The sequence below is a fragment of the Microtus ochrogaster genome, unplaced genomic scaffold, assembly GCF_000317375.1.
Source record: "Microtus ochrogaster isolate Prairie Vole_2 unplaced genomic scaffold, MicOch1.0 UNK56, whole genome shotgun sequence".
Classification (NCBI taxonomy): domain Eukaryota; kingdom Metazoa; phylum Chordata; class Mammalia; order Rodentia; family Cricetidae; genus Microtus; species Microtus ochrogaster.
The window spans coordinates 2,347,397-2,360,264 of NW_004949154.1; the positions used below are offsets into that span (position 1 = coordinate 2,347,397).

A 12,868-nucleotide genomic window follows, 5' to 3' on the forward strand; every position below is an offset into this window, starting at 1 on the left:
GCAGAAATATGCATATACATATAACAAAATTGACCTTAAATCTCTATCAATAAAGCAAAATCTATACTAATACAAATTATTCATATCTATATCAACCCTATTGATGAAGACAATTTCCACACAACTTTTTGAACATGAGGATATCAAGCTGGTGCCTACATAGAACCTTCATCCCTATATTCTAGTGTCTTTGGTATGGGAAGGTACTCTTCAGGCTACCAATAGAGAAACATAAACATCAATTCAGCAAAAAAAAAAACACAAAACCCTTTGATCTACAAGACTGTCCTACTTGCAAAATATGCCAGGGCAATTCTGTGAGTAACCAAAAACATCTGATTTGACTTAAGGCCCACTCTACAAGATGGCACAGATACCTAATACTGCTTGGGTCACTAGGAACCAAAGAATAGATAGCTCAGAGATCTAGGGTAAAACCAGTTACTGCTGGTCTTAAAAAAATTAGTGATAAAATGACTCCTAGTATTCTGCGATACTTACAGATCAGTGTCGTATTCAGCCATTATCAGACATGTTTCCTTCCACAATAGATGGGAGGAAAATACAGAGACCCACAGCCGGACCTTACTCAGAGAGAGGGAGAGAACTTAAAACACTCAGCACCAAATGGAATATCTCCTTCAAATCCCTCCCCTCAGAGCCCAGAGAACCCGAGGAAAGTGGAGGTGGAAAGAGTGTAAGAGCCACAGGGGATGGAGGACACCAGGAGAACAAAATGCTTGCAAATCAACTGAGAAAAGCTCATATGAACCACAGAAACTGAAGCAGCAAGGACAGGGCATACATGGTTCTTTGTGTATGTATTATGGCTTCTGGTTTAGTGTTTTATGAGACTTCCTAGTCTGGGAATGAGTGTGCCTCCGATTCTGCCTTATATTGGGCTTCTTACCTTCTGTTGGTTTTGCCTTGTCCAACTCTTATGTGATGGTCTTTATTTTATATTATTGTATTTTATTTTGTTAAAATACACAAAACAACCAACAGTGCTGCTGTGTGATTGGGATATCAACAGTGGTTCTAGCTCAACTAAGGCTAGGCACAACTTCTGAACACAGTAACAAGGCATATGAGATTTGGCAGGTTATTGGTACAAATCCTCAGAAATCTGTGGAAGATGCACAGATGCATCAGGTTCTCATGTGTGTGGGACCTAGGGGAGGTGCATGACTCTCTATGGTCTTCTGAAGCTTAAGTCTATGCTTTATTTTATTATTGTTTGAGAATTTCATAAGTTATATAAAGCATTTTTATCAGGTTCACTCTTCTTTCCTTCCCCTCTATTTTTCCCCTTATCCCTTCCACCACAATTCCTGCCACATTTTATTTATTCCTTTTGAAATCCACTGAGTCCACTTTGTGTTGCCATTGCATGAATATAGAGCCACCCATTGAATCATGGTAGCCCCTCAGGGGCCACATCCTTGAGAATCAAATAACCATCCCTTTCTAGGGAGAATCAGCTGTCAATAGCTCCTCATTACTACCTCCCTGTGCATGATGGGATTTGGTCTGGCTTGATCTGGTAGAGGTTTTGTGCATAGGGTCACAGCTCCCATGAGTTCCTGTGTGTAATTGCTGAAGACACTATTTTCTGTAATCATTCATTGCCTCTGGCCCTTACATCTTACTTAATGAAAGGGTTTTCTTGAAGAGTTTCTTTTTGAAGACTGGACTTATGGCAAATGTTAGATTTCCAAATCACATTTCTAAATATATTAATAAATAGAAGGGCTGATGTGTACTATGAAATTTAAAGAGTTTATAATCTTTATCTAACTTAATTCTCTTTAGAGCTTCTTTATGGCCTAGATATTATCATTATTGCCAATTAATGTATGGAAATACTATGGTTTGGAGAAATGTATACAAGAACACAAACCAGTTAGAGACAAAGCCGGAATTCAATGGCCAAAATTTTTAAATTTGTATTTCTCTCCCTCTCCCTCCCCCCCTCCCCGTGTATGTGTGTAGGACAGAGGGCTAACTTTTGGAGTCAGTTATCTCTTCCCATAATATGTGCTTAAAAACTCAGGTCATAAGCTTGATACAAGCACCCTCAGTGAATATGCATCTTGCCAGTCCTCAATGGGGAATTTTCACTTTATGATATTAACACCCAAGGTTGTGATTTGGATAGGACATTCTCTGTCCCGAATTTCAGTTTCTTGTCATGAGCTGGAAGATAACTTATGCCTTGACTTCTTCAATATGTTTTAGCTGCATGTTTGTTAGAGCTGCTGTATTGATTCACAGCAGATATTTGAGAAAAACCATGTGTGCATACCTGTACAAAATAAAGTGCTTTCTATATTGTATGCATATATATTTATCAATATCAAGTTATGTTATCATTTAGCTGTGCTATCTTGGGAGACACCCTTAACATCTCCGAACTCAAGACTGTCTTCTAGAAATTAAGATGTTGGGACTGGAAGATCCCTGTGTCCTTTGGAGACCAAATGCCTCCAAGGTCAGTAAAGTTACAAATTGGTGTCATAATAGATCACAGGGGAAGTTAAGAATTGATGCAATGGTAAATTGGACTTGTAATTATTAGAAAAATATCCATGACAACCGTGATGCCAGAGAGCAAGAGTCTGTAGTATGTTCTATAATTGGCTTTTCCCTTCCACTTTGGCTCTCAACAGCACATTTAAGAGGATTCCCCAGTGCTGCTCTCTCACTATCTCACCACTAGACAGCCAGGTCAATGGCCAAAAACATTTGCTAAGAATATACTAGCACCTCTCCTGGAAAATTATTTGAAATATTCACAGTATCAACATTTGGCAAGGATTCTGTCTTCCTCTAGTCTGGGTGAAGGGCAGAAGGTAGGAATTGCAGGTGGAATTAGCTATTTTAATGTCTGTCATTTTTGCAAGAGGATTCACTGCTAATAATATTTATGGGGATTAGACTTTCCCATTCTCTTCCTAATCATTCTCCTAACTTCTACATCCTGCATATTTTCCCTCAGTTTCTTTTTACCCAAATTATATGCTGATCTGAGAAAAGAATATATCCTCTGTTGAAAATATCAGACATGTATCTGGGGTGGAGAGGTGGTTGTTGAACGCTTGAGTAGGCACCTTCAATTCTACTCCTTTCCATTTTCTACTTAGAACAGTGGAGATAATGAGGGCAGTCAGGGCTAAATGAGATTATCTATAAGGTCTAACTGATTTTAAAAGTCACAAATTGAGATTTGGACAAAAACATAACAATTGACTGAGTTTCAGATTTCCTAAGGGCAAAGCATGCTTGCCCACATATCTCAACTTTCTGCCTTCCCTGGAACTCTTTTTGCTGCATTTTTGTTTACCAGGGTTATATGATTAGAATTATATTCTATACAGATGCACAGCTTTGGCTCATTATTTCTAGTTGTAAGAGACAAACCAAATCTTATGATATGGCAGAATACTCATGCACGATTCCACAAGAAATTTCACCATCTTCAGATAGTTCTCAGGGTCACCTTTGGTGGTCCTAGAGACACTAGTTTTAGCAGAGCAGTTATCAGACACATCTATTCCAGAAACAGGTAATGTTGATCTAACTGTCCACTTAAGTTGCTTTTACTCACATTTTTCTCACTCACCAACATGTACTTAATTTGTTATTCCCAGGACATTTCATTATACTGGCCGTGTTCTTATTAGATCAGAAGTGATAAGCTGTACTTATCCAGTTGAATCTTTAATAACTTTTTTACTTTAAAATGTCTTGGGAGAAGCAGAGCACATATAGAACACTAATAAAAAAGATTGAGTATGTTTGTTTTTCCTCTGTTACAACATTTAAATAAGTTAGTCTAGAAAAAATATTAAGAGAAAAAATAATGGCCCGTAATTTTTCAGTCTTTACTGGGAATAGTGGCTTACATAAAACATACCTAAGTGTGCCTGCCTATAGCACCAGAATGCAATGACAGAGTGACAACATTTCAATCATTTTATAGAATTGGCCAATTAAATTGATGTTTACCAATGTTACCCATGAGGATTTATAATTTCAAATTTTTTTTTATTAAACTTAACTCACCTTAGATGAACAGAGAAACATTGTTTATTCTAAGAATAAACAGAAAGATGACCAAGCTCATAAAACTACAACGTAAATTAAGAAAAAGTAAAATTTTGAGTTTTAAATACCAAGTCGAGTAGGACCAGATGATAATACATTCACCTGTACTTATGGGTGGATGCAAATGTGAGTGAATGCAACACTTAACAGTAAGGAGGAAGTCTCCTCCAGTCCTTCATCAACAGCGCTGTCATCTACATAGCTCGTGGGGGAGGAAGACAAACGCAGCAATGAGAATCTGCAATGACTGAGTGAGCATTTGAAAATATTAGGCAGAAGTAGATACTCTAATAACTGTTTCTCAACATTGTTATTGAAACCTGGATCAGAAAAGTTTTGTAGGGACTAACTTTGTCAAAAGGTCCTTTATATATCATCTTTGTTCTACCATTGCCTGCATTTTAGAGGGAGGTGATGGCAGGAAGAATAATTGCTAACATTAACGGAGCTCTGCATGTAAGCCCCTTATGTCATTGAGTCTCTTGAGCAGTGCTACAGGATGGTCAGTTTCATCATCTCCATTTATATATGAGACTACTGAGGCAGCACAGTGTTAGTATGATGAAGGGTTATGCCGCCAGGAAGTGAATAGCATGACCTCTATCTCTCTCTCCTTTTCCCTCTGTTATTAAAATATAAATCTTAAATTGGTTTTTTATAAATCTTAAATTGTTATAAAAATATAGCAGATATACAAAATTGGGAAAATACAGATAAGTAAGAAAATAAAAATCACAGCACCCTTACTTTTTTGTTTGACTTTTAATTGGTTTTAAATATGTTTCTTTGGACCTGATTCACACTGTATTATGTTTGTATGTGTACATGTGTGTGTGTGTGCGTAAGTGTGCCTGTGTGTTTATCTATGAATGAGAGTGTGAAATAGAAAAAGCGAGAGACACACAAAGACAGAGAGACATAGACTCATCCATGAGAGTAACTATACAAGGCAAATGTATACAAAGTAAGGAGCACATTCCCCGCACCCATCAGTGGTGTTCATTCCTTGTCAGTTTAGAAGTTATCTTTCACAAAAAAGGTGTTGTGCACCGCCCATGTATATTTGGTGAGTATTAACATATATTGAAATTGAGTTTTTATTCTTTTTTCTTTTAATCAGGGTTTCCACTTGTCATGTTTTTACTTTATACTTTGTTTTGAAGCTACCTTCTAGCTAAGGACTTCTGTCCTCTCTTTACAGTAAGTGTTCAAGGTCATTGTGTTCAAGCTATTGGGATAGTTTAATACGGAGTAAGGGAAATAGAACTGAATTGCAAAAGCAATAAGATTCTCCCAACTGTCGTGTATTCTAGAGGAACATATGAATGAGACTTTCTTTGGGATCAAGAGTGGGCACTTCCCACCTCCTTATGAAGTCCCACATATGACACTTCCATAAGAAGACCAATTTTTAAACTTACTGGGAACATAAGTTTTTGTGCCAACAAATCTGTCAGAATTACAAATCATGACAGTGTGATACAGATCACTTTGGAAATGTTATATTAAACTTATTTTTTGAAATTATTATAAATAAGGCAAATAATTCTTAAAGTTCTGCTAGAACTTTAAAAAAATGTCAGGAAATGATATCTTAACATTTATTTTGGATTTCTTCACATGACACTTTAGTAGGAAGGATGATTTCATAACTTCACTAGGAACATAGTTATTGTGTTACAAAAATGTGTCAGAATTAGAAATCAGGACAATATGATCCAAATCTGTGTGTTTGTGTGTGTGAGTACTTGCACGTGTGTATATACACGGGTTTTTGTGTATACTTATTTGTGTATATGTGTACATCATGTTCATGTGTGTGTGAGATCACACAATTCCTTAGGCCTTGTTTTAAGACATTATTCAAGTTTAAAAATGTCTCTTATTAAGATAATACTGTAATGTCACTTGAATCTGCAATGCATTGTCCTATTTCTTTTCTTATTTTAGGAACAGGAGCACAGAGGTAATGATTGGGGGAGAAAATATTACCAAGATCACTCAGTTCATCCTCCTGGGATTCTCAGATTTCCCCCGAATCACAACACTGCTCTTTGTTATATTCCTCACATTTTACATTACAGCGCTCACCTGGAACCTGTCCCTTGTTGTTTTAATAAGGATGGATGCCCACCTTCACACACCCATGTATTTCTTCCTCAGTAATCTGTCCTTTATAGACCTCTGCTACATCACCTCTACAGTCCCCAAGATGCTTTCCAACTTCTTCCAGAAAAACCAAACAATCAGTTTTGTGGACTGCATAGTTCAGTACTTCATCTTCTCCACTATGGCACTGTGTGAATGTTGCCTCATGACAGCCATGGCCTATGACAGGTATGCTGCCATTTGTAACCCACTGCTCTATTCATCAATCATGTCACCTGCCCTCTGTTCTCGCATGGTGATGGGAAGCTACACAGCGGGGCTCATAGGTTCCTTAACTCAGGTATGTGTCTTGCTGCAGCTCCACTTCTGTGGACCTAATGTGATCAGACATTTCTTCTGTGACATATCACAGTTGTTAAATCTTTCTTGCACAGACACTTACTTTGCACAGGTCCTGCTTGCTTTATTAACACTGTTGTTTGGACTTGCAAATGCCTTAGTTATTATGCTATCCTATGGCTTCATTGTCTTGTCCATCATGAAAATCACTTCAGCTAAGGGCAGGTCTAAGGCATTCAATACCTGTGCTTCTCACCTGGCAGCTGTTTCCTTATTCTATAGTTCTGGAATCGTTGTCTATTTGCGTTCCAGCTCTGGTGGCTCCTCCAGTTTTGACAGATTTACATCTGTCTTCTACACTGTGGTGATTCCAATGCTGAATCCTTTGATATATAGTCTGAGGAACAAAGAAATCAAAGATGCTATGAAGAGGCTGCAGAAAAAGACAACCTTTAGCCAAGGTCACAGATAAGATTTCAACACAATGCCATGTCAAAGTTTCTGTTATTTGCAATTTTGTGCACATTACTGGAACACTACAAAGTCCATGGCACTTTGGATAAATATGTCTTTGAAGCAGACAACATGCCAATAAAAACCAACAATTGATTTGATGTCATGGAAATGCAACATTTTTTAGGACCAGTATGGTCATAATTTCCTTGTTACAAAATCGCTGTCTCATCATTAGTTATTCTATCTATATGTGCTTGAGACATATCAAGTTGAGAAACTTGTGCAAGGATGAAACTGTTAAATTACAAGGCTATCCCTCAAGGGAAGATTTCTAATGTTGTTGACCCCAGAGTCCACCAACCTTGTCTCATGACTATCTTGATAATTAGGACCAGTTCATGACCATTGATTTTTCTGTAATACTGATCAGATGAGAGTGGTCATAGCAAAACTTCCCATTTGAAAGAAATAAAGCTACACATTGGCTTTATTGTGCCTTTTAGGTGGACTAATCAGAAACAGCTTGATTTTGATCACTAGTAGCCACTTAATAAACTTTATGTCAAACACAATAGTGGGACTTTGAATCATGAAAAAAAATGGTGAAAAAGACAGGCTTTCTTCAGTATCAATTTTTCAGTATTCTGATGGTTCGATTTATGGAATCTTGAAAATATATGATCTATAGCACTATTCTAAGGACTAATAGCAAGATATGAGATGAAGGAACCCCAAACTCTCTTACTCTCCTGTATTACACCAGGAAATTTGTCCTGATCAATATAGCCAATCGTATCACTGTGTAAAATATATACTGGTATTTCAGGCAACTACTCAAATTTGGTCTTCAAACACTTGTGTGAATTCATTGTCCTATAGTCATTAGACATTTCAACATTGCTGACATTAACAGCACATGACACACTGGAACATTCTTTCTAATTGTCTATGTATGTTCAACACTTTGTGTCCTATCACTGTATGTTTTTAAGAGAGTGATATAAAGGTTTTAGTATAATAACTAACATTTTAGGCTGATATTACCTGGGATATTACCTGTTTTCTTCAGGTGACCTTCACCATCATGAAGCAGAAATGCCTTATACAATACCTTGGTTCACAGTCCTGGGAATTAAATATTTGCAATAGTGTGGTGATAAACATGTCCATGGTGAAAATGATAGAATGTTAATATTCTTCCAGAGCCTAGAGGAGTGGTTTACATGTATGTTCCCAACATTAGTAAGTCAGGGGTAACAAGAACACTGCCCACAAAATTAACTAGGTGGGCCCATAGGAGCTCACAGAGACTCAAGTGACAGTCAGAGAACCATTATGGGGCTGAGCTAGGTCCTCTGCATATATGTTATGGCTGTATAGGTTGGCGTTCTTGGGGAACTCCTAACAGTAGGAGTAGGGCCTGTCTCTGACTCTTTTACTTGATTTTGGGGCCCTTTCCTCCTATGAATTGCCTTGCCCAGCCTGGACGACAGGGTATGTGCTCATCTTATAATAATAACTTGTTATGCCATGTATGGTTGATAATCCTGGAAGACCTGGTCTTTTCTGAAGAGAAACAGAGAATGGATGTGGTGGAGAAGGGAGTTTGTGGGGGTGATTGGGATGACTGGAGGGAGGGAAAAACTGCTGTAAAGATGTAATATATGAGAGAAGAACAAATAGAAAAAGATGGCAAGAAGATTTCCATAGGCTTTAGGCCAACCAGGGCCACATAGTTTCATTCCAGCCTGGACTACAGTAATAGACTATGCCACAATCAAGTGAACACATAAACAAACAATCAAAAATGTAACTAAACTTCTGTCTTAAGACAGGGCTTCACAAGACCCATATCTTGGATTATAGTCACCCGTCGGTTTTCCCTCAGTTTCATATAACACTACATGTGATTGGTTTATTTTCTCGCGTATATAGGATATGTATGGCTGACTAGCGACTGGAACTCCCCAGGAAGGCAGTTGCTTGTTAGTCAAATATGCTGGAGAAGTGGAAGCATTGTTGACACTGTTCAAGAATTCATCATTCTTTGGTATGAATTTTTTTATGGAAAATTATGCCATTTTGTAATAAAGTTATTGGTTCGGAAAGCTTTTTCTTTAGTTTGCTTCTGGTATTTTTATTTATATATTCTCAAGAGAATTCTTATAATATTTAGGGAGTATAGAATACCTGGAGAGGTTTCACATCATTAGTCAAACTGAGTTGTCATCTCTGGCCAGTAATCTCAAGTCAGACATAAATCTATGGTTTTATGTCTCTGGTTTAAAACAGGACCATGGTATATAGATAACAACGGGCAGTGGTTTACCATTCTGCTTAGATTTAAACAAAATTGTTCATAACTGTGCCATTATATTTCCACGTTATCTTTACAGATTCACTAGATATTTTTATTTTTGAGAGTACAATTATATAATTTCTCCCTTTCATTTCCTGAATTTGCCATATGCCCTTCCTTACTCTTTGTTTGAGAGTTTCACAATGTTTATAATAAATTCTGACAGTACCAACCACTGGCTCCACCTCTTAAGTTCTCTCAGACCTTACCCCATAGCCTCTGTCTCCCTTAATTTTCTCTTGGTATTTTCTACTGAGTTCAGTCAGTGATACAGGTATGATGGTAGAGCCAAGTGTGGGCAATCTCTCAGGGGACACTTCCTTGAAGGAAATTGAGTTTCATGACCCTTCAACTACCAAAGCTCTTCAGCTACGGATGGCTTGTTTGAGCCTCCCCATCTATGCTAGAATTTGATTAGTTTGATCTGTGCAGGAGAGCTGCTATGAGTTCATAAATGCAATGGACATGTCATTTCCAGATAACATGGCTTTAAAATGGTCCTTCTCGTCCACTGACTTTTTATAATCTTTCGGTTCCTACTTTCTCAATGGTGTGTGTGTGTGTGTGTGTGTGTGTGTGTGTGTGTGTGTGTGTGTGTACATCCGGGCATGCATGTGTGTCAGTGTGCAGGACCGAGGGCTAACTTTGGGAGTGAGTTTCTTCTTCCCACCATGTGTTTACAAAAGCTCAGGTCTTAAACTTGATACAAGCACACTCACTGAATGAGCATCTTGCCAATCCTCAATGCAAATTTTACTTTATGATACCAACAGCAAAGGTTGCGATCATTCTCTATCCTGAACTTCAGTTTCTTGTCGTGAAATGGTAGATAGCTTATTGCCTTTGTTTCTTCCCGTGTACAATAGATGTGCTGCAGGCCCACTAGAAGTGCTGTATTGATTGATTCACAACAGATATTTGAGAAAATGTGCATGCATATCTATAGAAAATAATGTGCTTTCTATATTGTATGCATAAATATTTATCAATATCAAGCTATATTATTATTTAGCTGTGCTATCTTGGGAGACTCTGAACTTAACATCTCTGAGCTCAAGATTGCTGACTAGAAATTAAAATCTGGGCACTAGAAGATCCTTATGTCCTTTGGAGATTAATGCCACCAAGGTCAGTAAAATTACAATCTGGTGTCATACTAGGATCACAGGGGAAGTTAAGAAGTGATGCAAATGGCAAACGGGGCCTGTTATTATCAGAAAAATCTCCATACAACCATGGTGCCAAAGAGCAAGAATCTGTAATATGTTCCATAATTGGCTTTTCCCTTCCACTTTGGCTCTCAACAGCACATTTAAGAGGATTCTCCAGTTTTGCTCTCTCTCACTATCTCACCACTAGACAGCCAGGTTAATGGCCAAAAACATTTGTTAGGAATATACTAGTTCCCTTTTCTTACAATTCTAAGAAAAATGGCCGTGTTCATAAAGCCAAATGGAAATTAGGCAAAAGTAAGATTCTGAGTTTCAAATGCCAAGTGGGTAGGATCAACTGATAATGCATTCACCTATTCTTGTGGGTGGATACAAATGTGAGTGATCACAACACTTAACACCAAGGAGAAAAATCTCCTCCAGTCCTTTGTGGACAGCACTGTTGTCTAGACAGTACTTGGTGGAGGAAAACAAACACTTCTTTAAGAATCTGCAATCTGAGCAGTGGCACACGCCTTTAATCCCAGCACTTGGGAGGCAGAGGCAGGCAGATCTCTGTGAGTTTGAGACCAGTCTATAAGAACTAGTTCCAGGACAGATTCCAAAGCTACAGAGAGACCCTGTCTCAACCCCCCTACCCCAATGAGAAGAGTCCAAAAATAACATGAGATAGCAGTAGATGTTCTAGTAACTATTTGTCAATACTATTATTGAAACCTGACTTGGACAATTTTTTTAGGAACTAACATTCCCAAAAGGTCCTTGACATATCATCTTTGTTTTGCCACTATTTGTGAGGTAATGGCAGGAAGAATAATTGCTAGCATTAACGGAGCTCTGCATGTAAGCCTCTTATGTCATTCACTCTCTTGAGAAGTGCAAGAGGATGGTCAGTTTCATCGTCTCCATTTATATATGAGACTACTGCAGCAGCACAGTGTTAGCATGATAAAGGGATATGCCGCCTGTGATTGTCAGTTCCCCCCACCCCCTCTCTCATTAAGAATATAAATCTTAAATTGTTATTAAAAGATAGCAGATATACAAAACTGGGGAAGTACAGGTGAATATGAAAAAGAAAATACAAATCACAGCACCCTTACTTTTTTGTTTGGCTCCTAATTGGTCTTAATGAGTTCCTTTGGAAACAATTCACATAGTGTGTATATTTGCATGTGTTTGTGCTGACGAGTACCTGTGTGTTTATATATGTATGTGAGTGTGAAAAGAAAAAGAGAAAGAGAGATAAAAAATCCGAGACATAGTTCACACGTATGAGAGTAATTACATGAGGAAAACTTATACAAGAAACAGGAGCATTTCTTGAACTCATCAGTGCTGTGGTGCCCATTCCTAGTCGGTTGAGAAAAGGTGTTGCCTACCATTTGTGTATTTTGTTAGAATTAACTTATATTCAGGTGAGTTTTTATTCTTTTTTTCTTAACCATGGTTTCCACTTATTTTTGTATTTTTACTTTATATTTTGGGGTTACACTCCATCCCAAGAGTGTATCAGTGTATAATGGATCCTCTAATAATTTTCCTATAGTGAACCAAATCTCAGAGATCATGAAGGCATGCTTATTGCACAGTAAGTTAAATTACCAAATTTATCATTTGAAACTGCATATCAATCCATTTCTTTATAAATGTCTACTTGTTTTTCGTGCATGTGCTGTGAGGATAACGAGCCATGGATGTTACGAGTAGCATTGCTTTCCTTTGAGTGCCGACTCTGTCTCGTGCTCATCTCTCCGACATCTTTCATAGCTGCTCTCACTTCTCAGGGACAGCAGTTTTTCCCCCATAGAATATAGGTAAGAAGTATTATTTCTTATGAAACAGAGACCTCTAACATTTTTAATTGTCAGAACAAAAGGATTTCTAGGGTATTTCATAAGAAAATACCTGATTTAAGCCTTTTCTGTGTCAAGGTCCTTCAGTTCATGTCTGTCTCTGGACCCTGTGTATTCGAAGTCAAGCAAGGGCCACAGGATAAGGTTTTTCAGTTGATTTCAATGTCCCTGGGAGGTTTGATCTGCATGGATGCTGATTCTGATTCTACAGCTGCCTGGAGTCATTGTGTCTCACTGTCTATAGGGCTGAAGACATCTCAGGGACTTTTAGACCTGACATCATCTCCCAAGGTCTTAATTGCTGACAACCAGTGGTAATAGCAATCAGAATCGAATGGAGAGTCTCTGTGCACTGCAGTGCAGGCTGAGCCTGTGTGTGAATCGCTGACTCCAGCATCTCAGCGACTTTTCAGTCAAGGACTTCTGCTGTTCTCTCTTTACAGTATGTGCTCATGATCATTGTGTTGAAG

General features: G+C 38.0%; 1 protein-coding gene across 1 annotated transcript; it reads left to right on the plus strand.

Moving 5' to 3' along the window:
- Positions 1-6,076: 6,076 nt before the first annotated feature.
- LOC101999493 (olfactory receptor 5AN1-like) lies at positions 6,077-7,027 on the plus strand. The gene has a single exon (XM_005369703.2). It carries the CDS (start codon positions 6,077-6,079, stop codon positions 7,025-7,027), a length of 951 nt encoding a protein of 316 aa, XP_005369760.1.
- The last annotated feature ends 5,841 nt before the right edge of the window (positions 7,028-12,868 follow it).

Coding starts and splice junctions, on each gene's coding strand:
- LOC101999493 (XM_005369703.2), top strand. CDS start 6,077: ATGATTGGGGGAGAAAATATTACCAAGATCACTCAGTTCATCCTCCTG.